The sequence below is a fragment of the Periophthalmus magnuspinnatus genome, chromosome 18 (genome assembly GCF_009829125.3).
Source record: "Periophthalmus magnuspinnatus isolate fPerMag1 chromosome 18, fPerMag1.2.pri, whole genome shotgun sequence".
NCBI classification, from domain to species: Eukaryota; Metazoa; Chordata; class Actinopteri; order Gobiiformes; family Gobiidae; genus Periophthalmus; species Periophthalmus magnuspinnatus.
The window spans coordinates 25,317,272-25,338,930 of record NC_047143.1 but is presented as its reverse complement, the minus strand read 5'-3'; the positions used below and the strand labels follow the sequence as shown (position 1 = coordinate 25,338,930).

At 42.8% G+C, this 21,659-nt stretch overlaps 1 protein-coding gene across 1 annotated transcript; it reads right to left on the bottom strand.

Annotated features, from left to right (window-relative positions):
- Window positions 1–157: 157 nt before the first annotated feature.
- On the bottom strand, window positions 158–20,709 carry LOC117386384 (transmembrane protein 151B). Its single transcript, XM_033983738.2, has 6 exons — window positions 20,641–20,709; window positions 2,485–2,820; window positions 1,923–2,057; window positions 1,509–1,648; window positions 1,387–1,426; window positions 158–1,324 (listed from the first exon to the last, which is right to left on the bottom strand). The coding sequence occupies exons 1-6, from the start codon at window positions 20,707–20,709 to the stop codon at window positions 158–160; spliced, it is 1,887 nt and encodes a 628-aa protein (XP_033839629.1).
- Window positions 20,710–21,659: the final 950 nt, after the last annotated feature.

The window sequence follows — 21,659 nt, the reverse complement described above, 5'->3', positions numbered from 1 at the left end:
CTCCTCTCTCTCTCTCTTTGTCCCCGTCCTCCTCTCACTCTTCTCTCTCTTTGTCCCTGTCCTCCTCTCTCTCTCTTTGTCCCCGTCCTCCTCTCACTCTTCTCTCTCTTTGTCCCTCTTTGTGGTTGTGAGCTGCTCTGAGCGTGTCCCATGTCCCTCACATGTGGTCTGCGTGGCAGCTCTCCTCTCCGTGGATGATGAGCACAGGGAAGAAGAAGGCCTCCTGGTAGGACGGGGGGCGCTCTCTGTCCCCGTCCTGTCTGTCTGAAGTGTCCTGCTCTGTCTCGTCCTCTCTCTCCTGTCCCGTCCTCGCTCTGTCTTCCCTCGTGTGCACTTCTTCGTCCGGCTGTTCCTCCTCTTCCTCCCCCTCTCCCTCCAGGACGCCTCTGGTCTCTTCATTGTCCTGTCCCTGTCTGGAGCCGATGCCTAAAAACCCCGTGGTGCTGCCGCCGCCGCCGCCCCCTCCCTCCTCTCTGCCGCCGGCCAGTCCTCCGCCCATGCTCCTGGAGTGGAAGAGGTTCTGACGCCCGGTGCCCAGACGTCCCAAAGAGAAGCCGCTGCGGCTCAGCACCATCCGGCCCCCGGCCCCCGCGCCCCCCTGTCCCGCCGCTCGGATGCCGGCCACGGTGGCGTTGAGCAGGGCGGTGGTGCCCATGGGCGCCCTCAGCCTGGACGGCAGACTGGAGCTGGAGGTCGTCCTGCGGCAGCGCGGGCAGCTCTGCAGGAGATAGGCCGAGTTGAAAAGCACAGGTAGAGCCAGCGCGGGAGGGTGGGGGGGCTGCAGGGGGGTGGTCCCGGGGCCCGACAGAGGAGTGCTGGCTGTGGGGTTGGTGCCTGCGCTGGAGTCCAGGTCCATAAGTAGAGCCTCAGAGTAACTGGGCACCAGCTGCTGGTTACAGCGGATGTGCCACTCCAGCTCCGTCATGTCCACAGTGTTGACCCGAGAGATGGCTCTGTAGCTGTTCCCGTTCAGGCCCATCCCGATGGACACGCCCCCGGGGTGTATGCCGTTCTCAGTGTCTGCCCCGTCCCGCACCCCTCCCCCCATCCCTCCTACCCCCACAGAGTCCTCGTCCTCTCCAAACAGCTTCTCCACGTGGTAGTGCACGTAGGCCGTGCGGTACTCCGACACCACGCGCAGAGGCCACGACAGCAGGAAGGCAGAGGCCAACCAGAACAGCCTGTGCCGAGAGAACCAGGGCGGGTGAGTCGGGTCCGGGAACGCCAGGATGTGCTCCCGGAAGTCCACGTTCTTCAGGTGCATCCCCTCCCGTGCCTCCATGTAGTCGTCCAAACCCTCGTTCTCTCCAAAGAAGCGCGCTCGCTGAACAAACACAACATTATGAATATTATAGTTTTGAGGATAAATGACTCATTTAAACTCACCTGAGTGAGGTAGGCCGCTTCAGCGCGGGCACTGGAGAAGCTACACGAGCACAAACACAGTTAATGTTCCACATTAGTACACCACATGTGTCCTTGTGTAGTGCGCCCCCTGCTGGTCTGACCTGAAACACTTGGTGAAGCGCAGGCGCACGGCCGGGTGCAGGGGCAGGTCCAGCAGCTCTTTGGACACGTCTTTCACGCCGTAGCGAGCGTAGTCGAACTCCGAGCTGGAGGCGTGAGTGTTGACGCGCTCATGGTACACCTGAGGCACACAGTACACACAGTACACACAGTACACACAGTACTGTTAAAACCATGTACAGAGTAATGTGGGTATGAGAAAACAACTTCTAAATGCATAAGGTCTAAAGAGAATGGTATTTTCTTACTGCGCACAGCTGTTTGCCCCGTAATACTGCACTATGGGAGAAATTAAAACATGCACGGCACGTATTATTACAGCATGCAAAATGATAAATGGAGCAGATACAGAGCAGAGACGGTCGTGCACACGAGTTCACGTGTTTGAGTCTCACCTGTGTGGTTGTGTAAGCGTCTCCGTTGCGATATCGCGTCACTTGTCTGGTTCTACGCACATAGTGATAACTAATGGCCTTCCACCAAATACACGGAGTGGCCTGCTGGAGGCGCTGCACTCGCTCGTACACCTCCTGCAGGGGGAAAGGGTCAAAGGTTTAGGATTATTTAACTTTACAGTAGAAAAATCAAAGCCAAGCTCTCGGTGTTTGGACGATGCTAAATGGCTTGAACAAAGTATTCAAATATTCATTTCATTATAATTAAGCACAGTCTGTTCCCTTGGGCCTTATGAATAAAGTCAAATAAATGTGGAGGTGGAGCGGCCTGTAAAGTGAAGAATTCTGGGAAAAGCTCATAATGAGCAAAGACAGACAGCCTGAGGTCAGGCATTCATTACAGAAACTCAAACACCAGCAGAAACACACATTAAGAGCACCCCCTGCTGTTGGAACACTTAAATGAGCTCCATGAAAAGTGATTCTTGAACATAACAAACGTCTCTGGATGCTTAGAACCACAGTCCATCTCTCCGAGCCTTTGATCAGTTTAGTGTTGTACCTGAAACTCTGCGTGGGCGAGCATGGCGGTCTTGGAGAAGCAGTGCCAGCACTCGACCAGGTAGACGACGTAGAGCATGGCGAGGAAGGCCAGAGGGATGTACACATAACCACTGGAGCAGGGGCTCTCCAGGTGCACCATGTCGCTGTAGTAAGCAGCGGCGGCAGGATCATCGTCGCCCCCCAGAGGCAGAGACGGGCCCAGCACCGGCACACGACACAGGGCGCACCAGGCCAGCGTGGCAAAGCAGCCGTACATGAGCAGGGTGAGGAGCAGGCACTTCCAATGGGACTCTCTGCACAGAGACGAGGCCAGGGACTGCTGCTGGGGCCTCTGCTGCAGGGACAGAGCGAGACAGGAGTCAGGCACAAGGTCACGGGACAAGGACGGTCACCTGGTCTTTTGTTCTTTTACTTTTAGATTTTTTCAGACCACGGTTTGTTTAATTTCAAGCCTGATCATACGGAAACATGCCCACGGGACTATACACCGGGACGAGGGGACCTTTTTACTCTCACACACCTGGGAAACTGTCCTGAAGAAAAAAACGGTTTAAATGAGATGATCGGACACGTCACAGCAACATCATGTGACCACAGTGAGGCGTCCAAACAGTCAGGCATGAAAACAAACTGAACCTTTGTCTGGAAACATAATCTATTTAAATAAAAAATAAAATAAATGCAATGATACAGGGTTTAGGATGTGGATTTAGAAGGTAACTGCCGCAAATAAACGTGTATTCTCAAACATGAAAGCTTTTTATACACTTTTTTATACACTTATTCAATGCAGTGGTCTTATTAAAGCTGAACTCTCCCTTTCCCTCTAAAGTTACACCAGTATTTTTGAAGTTGGTGAATGTCATAACTCCATTTATGTCAAATACAATATGTGAACTCTCTTTCCTGGCTCTGCCCCTGCTGACTTTGAACCACATAAACCGTTTGTTAAGCCAGTGTGCGGTGGTCCGTGTAGTTTGAGGTCTGCAGCAGAGGAAAGCGTTTCTCCGTCCACAGCTACAGCTAAAGCTCCTAAGTGCCACTAATCTTACACACACGCTGGGTTTCTACGCTTTTAGGGGACATTACGCTGGCATTTATTCACTTCCTGGAGTCTGGGCTTTACCTTAAACAGTCGCTGCTCGTCTAACGTTAACCATAACCCTGATGTGAACTTAAATTAACCACTATCTTGACTTTTAACTGTTGATCTGATGTTAAAGCATTCACGCAGGGTGCTAACGTTTGTCCCATTAAAAAGAGGCACAAGTCTGGTCCCTATAATGTGTAGCATGTCAAGATATCAAATAAAAATGTTCAGATTATTCACGATAAATGACACCATAAACAAAACAACAGCGAGATCCTTAAATTCGCTTTGATTCACTTTAATAAAGCACCATTCTGTGACCAGCTTCATGAAACCACATTATCTGTAAAGTAAAGTAAACGTGACTTAAAACAGACAAAGACATACACTTTTGTTCTTATTACACATCGTGATCTAAATATTCATAATCATCGATGAAATGAAAGATCTTGACATCTCCAGTGTATATCCGTGAGTTCTTTTGTTTACCAGATCATTCAAATGGTTAAATGATCCTCAGATGTTGCTTCAAACAGGACGCTGAGGCCCATGAACACAGGCCCGAGTCCTCATAATGTAACAGATACGCCCCACACACACATGAGGTGTGCCTAAGTGCACCGGGCTCACTCCACTACATCATATTAGAGCTCTCAGACTCAGCAGCAGCAGAGACAGACGCCGCCTCTGTCTCTACTCAACCAACAAGAGCCTGTGTCAATAATTTACAACACGGCAGGATTCTTCTGGACTGTTCTACAGCGAGGAGGTCACAGTCAAAGCCAGAAGCAAAGAGCGACTCAAACTCCATCTGGTCAAGTGCAAACGAGAAAGAAAAACAACACAACGCCAACATGTGAAAAGAGGGACGTTTATCTGTACAGAACTATTTATATTCAAAGTGATTCAAAGAATAAGACATTAACATCACAACACAAACAAAACAGAAATAATCAGGATAAAACTGGAGGAAAACGCTGAATAAACAGCAGCTAAACAGAACCGTTTGAGTCTGGGTTTAAATATTGTCAAAGTCGAGGCCACGTCTCACGGGACTAAACCAGGACTAAACCAGGACAAAACATGGGCTAAACCAGGACAAAACTAGGACTAAACCAGGACTAAACCAGGACTAAATCAGGACTAAACCAGGACTAAACCAGGACTAAACCATGGGCTGAACCAGGACTAAACCAGGAAAAACATTGGGTAAAATGGGACTAAACCAGGACAAAACATTGGCTAAAACAGGACTAAATCAGGACTAAACCAGGATTAAACCAGGATTAAACCAGGATTAAACCAGGACTAAACATGGGCTAAACCAGGAAAAACATTGGGTAAAATGGGACTAAATCAGGACTAAACATTGGCTAAACCAGGACTAAACCAAGACTAAACCAGGACCATCAGGTGGGTCCCTTACGTCCTCCTCATGTGAGATGGTTCTTGTGGCTCATGTGGGAGATGTTCTTTGGTGCTGGTCCATGGAGAGACTTGTTCACACAGAGCTGCTTTAAAGTCTCTGAGTTCATTTATAGCGTGTTGTGTTTCAGCCGTGTGGTCGTCTTCGGGCATTTTGCAGGACAGAAACGCTGCACACAATAAACTTACACTTAGGTTTGAGTGTGTGGGATTCTTTTGCTGCTTGTTTTTCGTCAGGTTACTCTCATTCACCCGCCTCATGTGCGATGTCTGCTGCTTTTTAAATGTCCGTGTGAAACAACTGTGTGAGAAATACACAGATCACACTGAAGTGGAGCAGGTCATCACTTTTAAAATCAGGATTTCAATTATTGCTCTGTTCAAAAATGAAATTAACAGCTACTGAAAATGATGTGTGAACTTTGGGAAAGGTTCATTCTGTCTTGGACGAGCAGCGAAAGGTCTTCACTCTTACAACGATTTGTCCAGTTGAGAGATTTAAACTTCGTCTTTATCTATGAAATAACAGTTGTTTTTGACAGACAGGACGAGGAGCGGAAACATGTAAAGCAGGTAAACAAAACTCACCTGAGATCACACGACAACAGAGCATTTTTATGACAAAATCGAGTTCAAAACACATTTTACAGAGGATTCAGACACAAGAATGAAAGCTCTGTGCAAGAGGACTTCAATTGTGAACTAAACTTGTAATCGAACAATCGTTATCTGGAATATACAGACTCCAAAAACACCATGTCCTGAGAGAAAAAACATTATTTGTCTGTAATTCTCCTCCATCAGTGTCCATGTTCTCAACCAGCAGCTTTATCTGGTCTAATGTGCTGTTATTCATTCTCTTTTGGCCTCTAACAACTCATTTATTAATAAAAAATACAAAAATCGATTAGCACAATTATCATTCGATGCAGCTCTAACGTTGATTATGTAGATTTCCAACTTTGAGCAGAACAAACACGACTTTATAAACAGAGAAAGAAGAGAAAGAGAGAGAGAAAATGCAGTAAAGACTGACTCTCTAAGCTGATGACAAAAGTGTTGGCTGACACTGATGTCCTCTGTCTCGCCTCCAGTGGGCCTGTCCTGTCAGCAGATACCCCCCCCCCTCCCTTTGCCTCCTCTCTCTCCTCTCTCTCCTCCTCCTCTCTCCTTCTGCAGCCTCCCTCCTCCCTCTCTCTCTCCTTTCTCTCCCGTCTTTCCCGTCCGCTGCAGTTGTAATTCTGTCCGCGAGTATAAAGAGCAGAGAGTGACACGCGCCCCTGTCCCTTTTCACTACAGACGGGCACAAAAGTCAGACGTAGTGAAGCGTCGGCCGTACGTCATCCTCCGTCCTATTTCATTTCACGTCTGTTTTGTTTATGTGCAGAAAATTCATATCATGTCACTTTTTCACTCCGGAGGCTGAAGTCTGCGTGTGAATTATATCTCCATAATCCAGCAGAGAGAAAGGTGCAGTGAACACTTTATTTTCTGTGATTCAATGGGAAAATTTGTTTCTATATGATGAGAATTTAGATTTTAAACTCGTATATAATTCTGAGGTGTGTATTTTAAAGGATATGTTTTCGTCGAGCTGAAAACAAAGATATTTCATTCATTTATTTCAATCAGTGTAAAATTTAGTGTAACCAGATTTATAGCTATAGTTTTTTTTTGTTTTTTTTAATCATATACATATAATACATCATATACGTTTTATTTATATTTAATGATCATTTAAGATTTTTGAGGGAATTTTACATTTTTAGACTTTGCCTGAGCAGCAGAGGGAGCACAAACAAAACAGCATCATCTGTATATAAATGTATGAGGCTTTCTCTTAAACGGCAACCAATGAAATTAATAAATACCGTAAAAAGTAGCGGGCCCAAAATGGAGCCTTGGGGCACTCCATCGCCTACAGTAAAATAATTAGATTTAAACTCACCGTCTACTACTTCCTGTGTTCTGTTTCAAAGATAATTTTGGAACTAATCACATGTAGTATTGTCAAATCCAAAATGATTCAGACGCTTCAGGACGACTCCATGATCCACTGAATCAAAAACTTTCGTTAAATCAAGAAACAGAGCGACACAATCGAGTTTGTCGTCAACGGCTGTGAAAATGTCAGTTCTCTGCCCTTTTCTGAAACCTGATTAACTTCAAAAGAGACAAATTGTACCTTAATTTGCAACTAACTTTTCTAAAACTCTTGCAAGTAAAAGTCATTTAAATATTGTCCGGAAATTATTTAGATTTTTTGTTGTCCCATCTTGATGTTCAGGCCGTTTTCCATTATCCTGGTATGAATATTCTTGTTAAATTAAATATGGGGCAGTTGATAATAGACGTTTTGAATCAAGGCCATTGAAAAAGGTCCTTCAAAGTTTCACTCTTTTTCCCAAATTTAATATTACAGTTAATATTTATATCTCCCTTTATTAGGACCGTGTAGTTTTCCAGTTTAAAAAGCATCGTGAACAGATCATTAAGAGGATTTTTTGGTGCTGAATTTACATTTAGAACATTTAGGCTTTGAGCAGAAGAATAAAAAGTCCACAGATGGTGATTTTTAACATAAACGTCAACGATAAACTTTGCACATTTTTAAACAGACACTTCAGTACTTTTACTTGAATAGATTTTTCATGTGATGCTTTTACTTTTCCTTCACTACTTCTTCCACCACTGCACTTTTTTAATAAAGGATAATAAAAATCACAAAAAAACGTCTATTTATTTCTATGACATGACCCAGGACTATCTCTGACCGTGTTACAAACGCAGCTCGTTTACTCGTTTACTCGTTTACTCGTCATCTCCGAGGCGTTTCCAGGAGCGGACGGCCTCTGGGGGGAGCACGTTCATTCAGCGCAATCTCTTTTCCCAAATGTTGTCCCTGCTCGAACTTTTCTCTGAATCAATGGAGCCAAAAAGAGAAGCAGAAACAATAAAAAGCTCCACTGTGTACGAGTGTGAAACGGCTGAGTCGCCTCCAGCCCCGATCTGCCATAAGTGACTCATTCCTCTCGCACAAATGGACCATTAGAACAGAGGGTGGCTTTGCTGCTCCGGGCGCGGTTTAGATCAACATATTCTCAAACAAAAATAAAGCGGAGGAATATACACGCCGAGTTATTTTAGGAGCGTTTTGTGATTCACCTGGACTGGGTTGTGTGGGGACGAGTGCAGCTCAGACATGATCACACATAACACTGACCACATGACGAGTCCTTTTCACAACTTGAAGTGCGTACGTAAATATAGATGGTAAACGATAATATTGAAACCAAAAAACAACAATTATCCACAAAAATGTGTTCTAAATGTGCAATATTAAAAAAAAAAAACATATTACGCTGTTTTCTGATCTGTTCTAATGTCGTTTCCTCGTCACAAACAGACCTGGAGTTGTGTTTTGTTTCATTCACGCATGTTTAAAGCTTCTCCTCAAGCTGAAAACGCTCTGCTCCACCTTGTGATGTCATCGTGTGGTGATACAGGAAGTGCTTCAGTGTGTTTTTAAACTCCACGCACCTTCATTTCTAGAATCAGTTGGATCATTTCAGCCTGGGAAATGCAAATCTCTACTGAGCTAAACGTAAAATGCGGCTGATAACTTGAAAACTACCACTTGATGACATCACAAGGTGTAACGGAGCATTTTGAAGTTTGGAGATGTTACAGACGAATAATAAAGTGTGACTCAAACATGTGTGAATGAAACAAAACACAACTCTGGTATGTTTTTGAGGAGGTAACGGTGTTAGAACATGGATTAAACACACTAGAGTACATTTTGTGTAACGTGGGACCTTTAAAAAACACGAGCTGCAATAAATAAACAGAATGAAACACTTAATTAGATTGTATAGTTTTAGTTCATAATTCAACCCCGTATAGCTCAAATCTGATCATGTTGCAGAAAAAAAAGTGATCAAAAATTCCCTCTAGTATAAAGAACAATGTACATCCCACCATCTGTCGCACACTGAACAATGAGCCGAGTGTTAACAGTGACAGGAGCACCACAATATACAATGGAACAGAAATCACTATTTGAGTTGGCGTAAAGATCAAATCACAAACGCTGCGATATTTACATCACAGAATGTCCTCTGCAAAGAACAAAATGTCCAGTTTTATATAGAAACATCTACCTGTAGTAAAATTGGAACAAGTGTTGCATTTTGTTACTTAAGTTGATTTTTTCATGTGATACTTTTTACTTTTACTTGCGTATTTTTTGCTCTGGTATCTGTGCTTTTACTTAAGAAGAAGTATTAAAGTACCTGTTTAAAAATGTTAAGTATTTATTGCATATTTTGACTTTAATAAAGCTTCAAATGTGGTGATTTTGAGAAAGATTTGAGCTGAATTTTGTTCAACAGAAACAAATGAGTTGATATTTTTTTACAGTTTTAATTTGTATATTTTAGTTTTGCTCAAATTATGAACATGTTAAAAATAAAACCTCGGCCTTTTCAGCAGGTCTCAAAACTATAATAAAAATACTTTTCAGTCCTGTTCAAAAATGTAGTAGAGTAGAAAGTACAGATACTGCTCTCAGATGTAGTGAAGTAAAAGTAAAAAGTATACGCTGTAAAATGTACTCAAGTCAACTACAGATACGTGAAATTTAAACTTAAGTAGCTCTACAGACATGTTCATATATAAACTGATAAACTAAAACAAGAATTTCATATCTTCTCTTCTCAAATTTTAATGCTCCTGGAGTTGTTTACACAGTCCTGAACAGAATCTTACCACGAGGCCTCTCTGTCCCACAGAGGAGTCGGCTCTGGCCCTGCAATCTTCAACTCTATCTGCAAATGGATGTGCATTAGTCCTGCACACATCTGCAGCTGCCTGCCCTGGTTTAGCCCTGGTTTAGCCCTGGTTTAGCCCTGGTTTAGCCCTGGTTTAGCCCTGGTTTAGCCCTGGTTTAGCCCTGGTTTAGCCCTGGTTTAGCCCTGGTTTAGCCCTGGTTTAGCCCTGGTTTAGCCCTGGTTTAGCCCTGGTTTAGCCCTGGTTTAGCCCTGGTTTAGCCCTCCTTTAGCCCTCCTTTAGCCCTCCTTTCGCCCTCCTTTAGTCCACCTTTAGTCCACCTTTAGTCCACCTTTAGTCCTGGTTCAGTCCTGGTTCAGTCCAGGTTTAGTCCAGGTTTAGTCCAGGTTTAGTCCAGGTTTAGTCCAGGTTTAGTCCAGGTTTAGTCCTGGTTCAGTCCAGGTTTAGTCCAGGTTTAGTCCAGGTTTAGTCCTGGTTTAGTCCTGGTTTAGTCCATGGAAGTGGATTTCTTCTTCACTGTTATTCTCCTTGAAGTTTCTCTTTTTCCCACTGAGTTTTTGGATTTTTTCCTTTGCCGAGGAGCAGGGTCTAAGGACAGGGGGCGCTCTGGGACATTTGCTCGTTTTCTGTTGATCTGCTTGTCTGTTATTGACCACTTTGTTTCATTGTCGATTTTCTAACTTTCTGTTGGTTAAATCATTTCTCATGTTCAGATCTAAGAGCCGACTGACTGCTGTTGTGATTTTGAGCTTTGCAAAAATAAATTGAATGAACTTTTTAAAGATATATATCACTGATCTGTCCCACATTTCAAATTACAAACATAAAAACAGAAAGCACATCCCTGCTTCTTGTTGCATCATGTGACACAAATTCACCAGATCAACCCTTCTGTCAACTCATCGCATTGTAACTTCAAAAACAGCCAGTTTAAAGTCTCCAAAATGGTCGACAAAGCTTAAATAAAGGGCTGGGAGCACTGAGTGTGGCGTCATGATGCAACGCAAACTTAGTCCATCTGAGAAACTGCTGACGTCCAGATTTCAACCGCAGCTGTGTCTTAGGTTTACAGAGGAAGAGGAGGATGCCAGAGGTCAGAGGAAGACCACCAGACTGATCAGAGACGATACTCTATAGCACAGGGGTGTTCATTACGTCGATCGTGATCTACAAGTCGATCGCGATGGCATTTTGAGTAGATCACGTCCCGTCATCCATCCAGTCACATGACTAATATACAGGACAGTCAGATTACACCTGACCCTGGTCACATGGGCGCTGCATAAACAAGCGTGAGTTAGTTTAACCCTATAGCGTCGGATCCTATCGTCGCTGATACAGCGGGTTGCGTACTTTCCAGCAGCGTAACTCCGCCCAGTCGTGCTCTCATGTAAATTCAAACGGCGTCTCAAAGCGGAGACATGGGGCTATCTAAATATTTTACCGTCATTACGGTAATCTGCCTCTGTAAAAGTAGCTCACATACTGAAAAAGTCTGAGCACCTCTGCTATAGCACATGTTCAAGGCCCGGGGGCCAAATGCGGCCCGCCATGTCATTTTATGTGGCCCGTGAGAAGATAAATTAATGCTTGACTGTCATTTTTAAATAAGTCTAAACTGCTTTAATGTGTGCACTGACAATAAACTAATGAGATTATTTGCAAATAATCATCCCAAATTGTTCAGGAAGAGGAAAACTGTCGGCGTGGAAGGCAGTTTCAAGAAAGACGCTAAAGGTGAATACAAGTTTGTGCTTTAAGGAGAAAATCTGTATGTTTTTTGTGTTATGAGGCGCGGTCGGTCCAATCAAACGACATTTTGACACCAAACATGGAGCTAAGTATGCACAAGTCAGCCTTCAAGAAAAACAACAAACTGTCCAATAATTAAAAGTCTGTTTTTTAAGCAGAGCTGAAGGTTCTGACCAGATACACACTTTTAAAAATGTCAGTTTATCAGGAAATACACAGTTACACAGACACATAATATTTACAACTTTAATAACTAATAAATACAGAAACAGTTATTTAACAAGTTTAAAAGTCGTTATATTTATTTTACTTGACATTTGTTTACATTTAGTGACATTTATCCTGTCGCACAGTCACATCTGGCCCTTGATGGCGGCCATTTTGCTGATGTGGCCCTCGGTGAAAATGAGTTTGATGCCTCTGCTCTATCGCTTTTCACTGTCGATATTTCTTAAAGGGGATTTTCGTGGCCGTTTTGATGCTGTTTTTGTCAAATATAGGAAGAAGAAACAGGGTATTCCACATTAGTTCAGTTCAGTTCTATTGTATTTGATCTTATTTAAAAGATGCAGCGTTTCGATATTGAAAAATTTGCTGGATCGAACGTCGGCGCCCAGATATCGGCTCATCGATATCCCGTTTAGACATATAATCTGATGTAATAAGACTATTTACTGGTCATAATCGGCCCAGAAAGTCTCATAATGTTTGAACTTTGATTTACACAAAGTTGTTCTGTGAAATAAGTAACAGCTACAGAACACATTTGGAGCAGTTTTATGTTATTTTGTTTAAATAAATGTTGTTTTCGTTCTAAACTGGTATTGGTTGACATCAGGTATTGACAGATTCTTAAAACTATAATATTGAAATCGGTATCGAAGCTGAAAAGGCTGGATCGGTGCCTCAAAAATCTTATTAGTGTGTTTCAGATTCCAGATGGAGGCGTAAGAGCCAGTTTTTCCTGTTGATAACACTGTACTTTGTCATGAAATATCCAAAAAATAAACTCACAAATGTTGAACTTGATCATTTCTATTTGTGACTAGACCCAAGACAAAAACGTTCAAACTATTTTATTTTAACATCCTTAATCTGTCTTAAATTTTATTGATCTATAACAGGGGCGTCAAACACATTTTCACCAAGAGCCACATCAACAAAATGGCTGCTCTGGTCGAATGTAAAATAAATAACTACTTTTTTAACTTGTTAATTAACTGTTTCTATATTTATTACTTATTCAAGTTACAAATATTGCATATGGATTTGCCTAGATATAAAAATATGGCTGTGTAACTGCGTATCTCCTGCTAAAACAATATTTTAAGACCATCAAACCTTTTCATTTACCCTGTCGAGGGCCATATAAAATGATGCAGAGGGCCACATTTGACCCGCGGGCCTTGAGTTTGACACATGTGATCTATAGAATGTTGTGATGTCATTTGAAACAGAGCAATAAAATGCAAATAATAGAAGCACCAAATAATAAGGTTCATTTTATTTTCTCCTTCAGTTATCTAGAAGTGCTCCATGAAATCAAAAGTCGTCTGAACTACGTCGTAAAAGCCAAAGTTAAATCTCAACTGGACAAAAAGTTGTAGAAGTGAAGATGTTTCTCTGCTCGTCCAAGACTCTTCTTCAGTTCTGGTCAGATTACTGCTGGACACTGCCTTAAATCTATCTGAAGGGAGGAGCTAACTACACTGATGTTTACACTTTCAGCCTTAATGGGCCTACTGGCTAGCTCTATTGTCCCCTTTGTTGTCTTTGTTTGCTTTGGGTCTGAGGATGGGGTTATACATGATATAAGGCAGTGTCCAGCAGTAATCTGACCAGAACTGATGAAGCGACCTGGATAATCCTCCCACTTTTTGTCCAGTTGACAGATTTTACTTTTGGCTTTTATGATGGATCAGACGTGGACGACTGAAGATCACACAAACATCTGTACTACGTCTTTAACTTCCATCTACACGTCACTTTCAGTTCTTAAAGTTCTGCTGTGGGGAGCTACATTATCATTAATATTATGGTTCTCTTGAGTTCAGGAAAACATCTTTTACTCCTTTACGTCGCAAAAGAAGATGATAAAATGAAGTGATTAGCGGCAGACATTATTTTAAAATATACTGATAATATTGTAGATGTTTTTTTTTTTTAAATGTGTCAAATTTGAATATCAACTGTATCTAAAAATAAATAAATAAATGAATGAATAAATAAATAAATAAATGCTGTAATTAATATGCGGGAAAAACATCGGATGATTTTTTAACATTTTTTATTAATTTTTTTAATGTATTAAGATCCCAGATTAGAATAAAATGATATTTCTGCACTTGTGGAGAATTTAACATTTGACTGATAACACAATAAATCACAACCAATACATTTAGACATAATTTAGCACATTTCTGTTGGATTGTCATAATATTGTTGCAAGGGAGCGGGCCATTAGCAACGCCGTCAATCAAACCTGCTGCTAACGCTAGCGGGTGCGACCTCAGGGAACGACGGCACCTGATTTGTGCGTTTTTAATGTTCGTATCTTGACTTACAGACACAATAGTGAAATAAAAACACAGGGATCATGTAGAGGGTTAATACGAACATGTTGAAAGGCGTTTTGTTATACGTGACACATACAGAGGCAACTTCCTGCTAGAAACAGTTCAGGTTTCACTCATGGTTACAAATCAGGTAAGGCTTTTCTCTCCAAACCACCGAGTATTTAGGCTGGGGGCACAGGATACTCCACACAGCTGTGACTTTACTCTGAATATCCCCGTCTTTCTTTCCCTTGGGACCTATTGAAATGTCAAACACTAATTATATAACAGAACGGCGCTTATTCCAGTTCATTTTCTCTGTCACAATCGAATGAGCCCTTTAATGAGTGAAAGGGAGCTCGGTAAAGTGAGATTATGGGATTTCATTAAGAGACCTGCTTTTGACGGACTCACAGTTGGAGCAGCAAAAATTGTTCGATTCACAGCAGAATTGTACTTTTTTTAAATGATTTTTGGGAAGTATAAAAACAAACGAATAAACTAGCCTATTTTCTGGAGTATAAGTCGCGCTGGAGTATAAGTCACAGCCAAAAAAAAAGTAGAATAATGAAGAAAAAACATACTTCACGTATAAAATCGCATCTGAGTATAAGTCGCACCAGCCAAAAAATGCAAAATAATGAAGAAAAAAAACAATCCAAACTGTGAAAAAAGTGCAACATAAAGTCCGGAAAATATGGTAATAATAATAATGCCAGTTAATACAATGACTGTGGAGGTTTTACATGTTTTTTCGGCTGTAAAAATCATTCAGATCGGAGCAAATGACACCGAGAGACGCAGCAAAGTCTGGAGAGTGAAATGAGACTCGGTTTGACTCAGAATGACTTGGGCGGTTATGGTATGAGCTGGATGAAATGGAAGTAAAAAAAAAAAAAGCAGCTGGTCCCATCGTACTCTCACAGCTCGTCTCCAGAGCGGCACGTTTCTAAATGGCCTCATCAAAGGAAAGTTGTATTGCACGTCGCCCATTTGCTCAAAGTCACGCAAGGAGAGAATCTAAAGAGCCGATTATGGCGGCTGTAGAGGAGCAGAGGAGGAGGCGTGAGGACAGTTGTGATCCTGGTCTGAACGGCAAATAGATGGGAATGAAATAGGTCTGGGTAAATTTAGACAGTAGAGTGTGATTTTCAGTATTAAATTGTAGTATTTTCTTTTCTGTTCCACAGGGTGTAAACTTGTTCTGACACAGCTCAACTTCATTCTTAAGATCATCAGGAAACGTTCATTTCTATCCTGCGAATGTGGTGTTTTTAGTATTGATACCTGCTCAAATAGAATCTAGTTCTGATACTAGTTTTAGTATCAGTTAGTATCTGATTTTTGATATTTCTGACGACGGGGAAGAATTGTGTCAGGAAGGGCATCCTACATAATACCTTTGACTGACTTAGCTGATATTTGAATACAATAAGTATTTTAGACTAAGCAGCAAAAGCATCTGTACTAAACATAGGTAGGCTAAGCTAACTGACTAGAACAAGGCTAACTGAGTAGCACAAGGCTAACTCACTGGAACAAGGCTAACTGACTATCACAAGGCTAACTGACTCGAACAAGGCTAACCAATTGGAACAAGGCTAACCGACTGGAACAAGGCTAACCGACTGGAACAAGGCTAACCGACTCAAACAAGGCTAACCAATTGGAACAAGGCTAAACGACAGAAAACAAGGCTAACTCACTGGAATAAAGCAAACTGACAGGAACAAAGCTAACAGAACAGAACAAGGCTAACTCATTGGGACAAAGCTAACTGGGTAGAACAATTCTAACTCACTGGAACAAGGCTAACTGAGTAGACTATGGGTAACTGACTGGCGCTAAAAGCTAACTGGAACAGGGCTAACTGACTGGAATAAAGCTAACTGGGTAGAACGTGGCTAACTAACTGGAACAAGAAACAGCTGGTAAGCGAAAGAACTTTGGGCCGCTCTCTCCGTGTAGATGGAAAACTTTAACAAGTATGAAACAGACACTGACAACTGTACTTGTGTTTCTCAATATAACTTTGTATTAGAACTAGTACTACACTACAATAATAATAAAACATCCACAGTGTAATACAGCGGTGGACAGGTCGTCTCATAATCAGAAGGGAGTCTCCTGTTGCCGTTTCCTTGGGCAGGGTGGTCCTCGAGGTCGTTGGCGCAGATTGGCAGCCATGTTTTCACCAGTCAAGTAAATTAATCACGTCTTTCATGCTTAAATTGCTTTTCACCAAGGCTGTGTCTACTGGGGGACGAGAGCCGTGTCTGAGAAAAGCGATAAGAACTGGACTTGCGACATGAGTACAGCTAATTTTGAAATGGTGGAAGTAGTTCAATACTCCTACACTGAAAATGTGGGAGGAAGAAGATGTGCTTCAGACTGTGCTGCGTGAAATGTTGGGGAGGGTCAAAGGAACAGGCCAAGTAGTGACTGAGCAGTGGGATATAGATTTTGTTTGCAAATGCCTCCAACTGTCTAAATGTGTAAGTGTCTATAAGTGTCCGCCCCTCAGTTTTTTTTGTTCGACTTACTCTGGAATTTGCCGTGGGCGCCGCCATTGTCATTTGGGTTGTATTATTTTGTACGGAGCTTCTTATTTGGACAGCGAATAAAAGCTTCGCGGAGAATCGGTGCAGTGTTGACTTGTTCTTGCGCGTAACCATTGAACATTTGACACAAATCAACCTACTTTATATAATATTCTAGCACCGAAACACCAAAACCGAAGCGCTACTACAAAGAAAGCGCGGTTTAGTTGCATTTATGTGAAAAGTGGGCGAGGCAGAATAAGGTCAGTTCCATCTTTGTCTTCAAATTGTGAAAAATCTTGCATACTTTTTAAAATTAACAATATATATCCTGTTGTTTTTGCAGTAAAAATCAGTTTTTGTTAAAAAAAACAACAAAAAAACAAAACAGGATAAGGTACAAGATCCAGTTTAAAGTGTAGTTCTTAGGATATGACTGTGGTAAAATGGTAACTGGTCACGCTTTTATATTGCTCTTTTCTGCTGGGTTAAATGTCTTGCCCAAGGACACAACAACAGCCCTGCCAACCTGTGGATCAATGGATCTGACAGCTCAAGCAAAGATGTTTACGTCAAGAGCGGGATTCGAACCGCCAATCTTCGAATCAAAAGGACAAACGCTCTACCTGCTGCACCTTCGCTCTCCATCATTACAGTGAAGTCGAATATTTTCTTGAACAAACCTCAATTATTCAGTATTTGTTTGGAAAGTCACATCGCGGGGCCGTGATACATTTTCCAGACCGTGTTTCTTATTAACGTCTGCTGTCGGGCCGAGAGAAAAGAAAGAAAAATGTCCCGGTCTGCCCATCCGTCTCTCCAATCACACGTTTGTTCACCTGCACCTGTGTCTCTCTGCAAACGGCTCTTCGTGTCATTACAGGAAATGTGTTTTGCTTTCCTCACGGTTGCTTATAAGACTCGGATGACTAGGTGTGCCTGGAGTGTCTATAATTAGCCCTCGGAGCATGTGGGAGGCAAATGAAGTGAGTGAATTGTAGACGCCGTTCGTTTTCTATGGCAGGTATCTATTAGCCCTGTCGCCGCAATTATCCGGTTCAGTTTTTTCTCAGTTCACTTGGAATGGGAAATACCTCGGTAAACATTTACGTGGGCGAATTTGTGTTTACTCAACGGCAAAATTAAGGTTGTTGGGAATTAACGCCTTACGAAGCCACTTTACGCTGGTGTAAAGTGTCACCGGGTTGTTTTTGGAAAGACTGGAATCAGCGGTTAGAAACTGACACCGGCCTCGTGGGAGAGAAGATACTGAAATCAACCAGATATGAGGGTGTAGCCAACGTGACGGAGCAAACGAGAGAGTCACGGAGAGAGGAGGATAAAGGCAGCATGATTGGGAGTGAGAAGGAAAAGGATGAGAGCGAGTTATGGAGGCAAATGCGGCAGGCTGGGTTCATTGAATTACATTATACCACACACTTAACGCCACAATTAGCTGGTGCGCTCCACTGTTTGTGAAGTGATGGCAATTAGTATTAGTTTTAGAACGTGCTTTTATATCCTGTGTTTGAGATGTTATGTTTTAAGTACAAAAATGTTAGCGAACCCACTGCCCACATAAACATACTAAGATTAAAATTTCCAGCTTGATTTTGATGCTAAAGTATAGACCCGATACCGATTCCAATACCACAATTATAATAAAAACATTCTTTCTTTAGATGATAAAAAGTGATTTTCAACATTAAATGGTAGTATTTTCTTTTCTATTCCTATGTGACCTTAGTATTTTAAACTAAGCAGTAAAAGTACCTATACTAAACATAGGTAGACGAAGCTAACTGACTAAAACAAAGCTAACCGACTAGAGCACGGCTAACTGACTAGAGCAGGCTTAACTGCTAACTGACCAGAACAAGGCTAACTGACCAGAACAAGGCTAACTGACTAGAGCAAGGCTAACTGACCAGAACAAGGCTAACTGACTAGAGCAAGGCTAACTGACCAGAACAAGGCTAACTGACCAGAACAAGGCTAACTGACCAGAACAAAGCTAACTGACTAGAACAAAGCTAACTGACTAGAGCAAGGCTAACTGATTAGAACAGAGTTAACTGACCAGAACAAAGCTAACTGAATAGAACAAAGCTAACTGACTAGAACAAGGCTAACTGACCAGAACAAGGCTAACTGACCAGAACAAAGCTAACTGACTAGAACAAAGCTAACTGACTAGAGCAAGGCTAACTGATTAGAACAGAGTTAACTGACCAGAACAAAGCTAACTGAATAGAACAAAGCTAACTGACCAAAACAAAGCTAGCCGCCTACAACAAAGCTAACTGATTAGAACAAAGCTAGCCGCCTACAACAAAGCTAACTGACCAGAACAAAGCTAACTGACAAGAACAGACCTAACTGATTAGAACACAGTTAGCCGCCAAGAACAAAGCTAATTGACCAGAACAAAGCTAACTCACTTGAGCAAGAAACAACTGTCTACTAAACAGAGATAAAAAGCTAAATTCAAAGAGAGGAACTGCTGTGTCAGAGTGGGCCCAAGTTAGATTTGTGTGTAGGCCTGGAGCAAAAATATCGTGCTTAAAATATTAATAATGTAACTTTGCCTGCTTATTTATTTCCATAATAGATGAAGACAGATTTATATAGCAGGACGTGGTAGAAATGATGGTAGAAAACATTTTAATATGCAAAATCTAAATGTTATAACGCTGCATTTTTAAAACCGGGAATGCACCGCAAATTTTAGTAGTTCTTTTGGTATATTTAACCCACACAGATTTCCCCCACATGTGCCAAAAGCGAGCGTAAACTCCAGGGACCGAGGGCGAAACCCACATCCTGAGCTCCCAGTCGTCTCATTATATCGTCTTTTGCAACAGAAATCTCTATATTATTCAGCCATGACTCGTCCCTTTCTCATGATAAATAAGTGATGGTGCCACTCACACGCCAACGGTGCATGTGACGAGGTGCATGGCAGTGTGACAACCCTCAAAGCGAAGGATACTCCCTTTTTATAAGATTTTAAGCTAGTCTGTGAATAAAAACTAGCATAAACATATATTCTTTGCATGTTTATAGAGAGAAATCACCTGATATGTGCTTTGGGGGTGCTGGTTAAAAACATGTAGTAAGCAGGGCCGGTTCTGCCTTTTAGCAGACTAAGCAGCTACTTAGGGTCCCGAGGCCAGCAGGGGGCCCCCCAACAGCCCAAACATTTACATTGAAAATAATATAATACAGGGCTTGTGCGTTTACTGCAGCGTTTGAGAGGGATTTTCAAACTAATAACAAATTACTTTTGTTTTGCATCTATAAAAGCAAAATATCTGCTGCTGCTACGTTTGTTTTTGAGTCGGGCAGAGGTGAGGGCAGCTTTGTGTTTACACTGGTGCAAGGATCCTTTATATTGTAAATGTAAGACCACTGTCGCCAACTAGAACACATTAAAATCTAACAGAAATGTGGCTAGAATTTCACCCCCTTACATGTTTGTTTACTGTTCTTGTGGCTGTAGTATCTGTGACATTCTGGATGTTTTCAGTCTGATGTTAGTCACATAAACACAAAAACAATTGGTCAAGGTGATGAGAGAATAATTATAATGTGTCAAAAGTGAATCACCAACAGCTGAGGAGAGGGGGCCCCAGAGACAAATTCAGCTGAGGGCCCCCCTGAAAGCTGGGACCGGCCCTGGTAGTAAGTATGTTATAATAGATGATAAAACAGGAGTGCTCCATCTGTGTGCCAGTCTGGAACACCCTGGTCTGGCTGTAAATTGGCCAGAGTCCGGAGTGTCCTTGCACGCTGAGGAGGAGAGTGAAAACGTGACTGTGTTTTGACAGAGCAGAGCAGACGAGGCACTCTGCAGAATTTAGAGATCTACACTGACAGTGAAAACATATGAAAACAGATGCATATGTCTACATCACCCTGGTGCACTTGAGAGGACGCGCGCACGCCTCTCCTCGTGACACACCTGACGCTCATTAGTCTGGGTAAAATGTCCTTGTTACCTGCTCTCGTCCTGACCCTTCCTCCAAAATGGGCTCTTGTGCTGCGGCCGTGTCCTCCTCCGCCCGCATCTTTCCTCTGCCTCTGCTTCCCTCCCGAGCAGCGGGCTGAGGCGGCTCCCTCCCCGGCGCTGTCCGAAGGCAGGGACCTCCCCGGCGGAGCAGAGACCGAGCTCACCCCATCCGCCGCAACTTAGTCTCCGGTGTCATGATGGCGGGGCCTGCGGCACGCGCCTGGTCTCGTGCGGGTTGAGCGCGCGTGTCGTTTCTCCGCGGCGTGTCCGTGCGCTCAGTGTTTACGTCGCCTCTCCATCGCGCCCTCGCCTCGGTCTAAGCCTGAAGATCCTCCCCTGTGAAGCCCCTCTCTCCTCCTCCTCTTCCTCCTCCTCACGCCGCGTGCACTGCTCCGTGTGCAGCGCGTGAGCAGGTGCACGCGCGCACGGAACCCCAGAGCCCTGACGTAACGGCTCTGTGTTTACCTGCGTGTCCCCTCAGTGTGAGACAGACCCTCGTGTCTCTGTCCCCTGCTCTGAGCGTGTCTGTGTCTGTTTTTTTATTATTCAACCTCACGATGCCCGCATCTAGTCCTGCTGACGTCACACACCAACATCCCGCGAGCGCGCGCACAGGCACGGCTCTTCTCGTTCAGATCCGAACAGTGGACACGGTGTGATGTCAGGAGTGAGACAGAGCGGGTCTAACGAGTAGAAAAGACAGTGTAATGTGCATGTTTTCTTTGGATTGTAAAGATGTCATTATATTTTGGAAAACTCTACATTCTTATCTAACTAAAATATTAAAAGAATTTAGTTTTTCCCCACATATCTTTTTAAATAACCATGTTTCAAATTGACTAAACTGGTTCTTATCTCACAAAAAGATTCTACTGGCAGGATTAACAGCAGCGGAAAAAAAACTGCTGGCCCTTCACTGGTAAATATCCAATAAATTGACTCCTAATCACTGGATCAATATATTTGTTTTATTTTCATCGTGGGATTATCAGGAGCTCAAATGTATGA

Excerpts from the sequence above, each read along its gene's own strand:
- LOC117386384 (XM_033983738.2), bottom strand. The coding sequence starts at position 20,709 with ATGCGGGCGGAGGAGGACACGGCCGCAGCACAAGAGCCCATTTTGGAG. Across the intron at positions 2,821-20,640 it reads AAGGGTCAGGACGAGAGCAG|CAGAGGCCCCAGCAGCAGTC; the intron begins GTAACAAGGACA and ends CTGTCCCTGCAG. Across the intron at positions 1,427-1,508 it reads CGCTTCACCAAGTGTTTCAG|CTTCTCCAGTGCCCGCGCTG; the intron begins GTCAGACCAGCA and ends GTGCTCGTGTAG.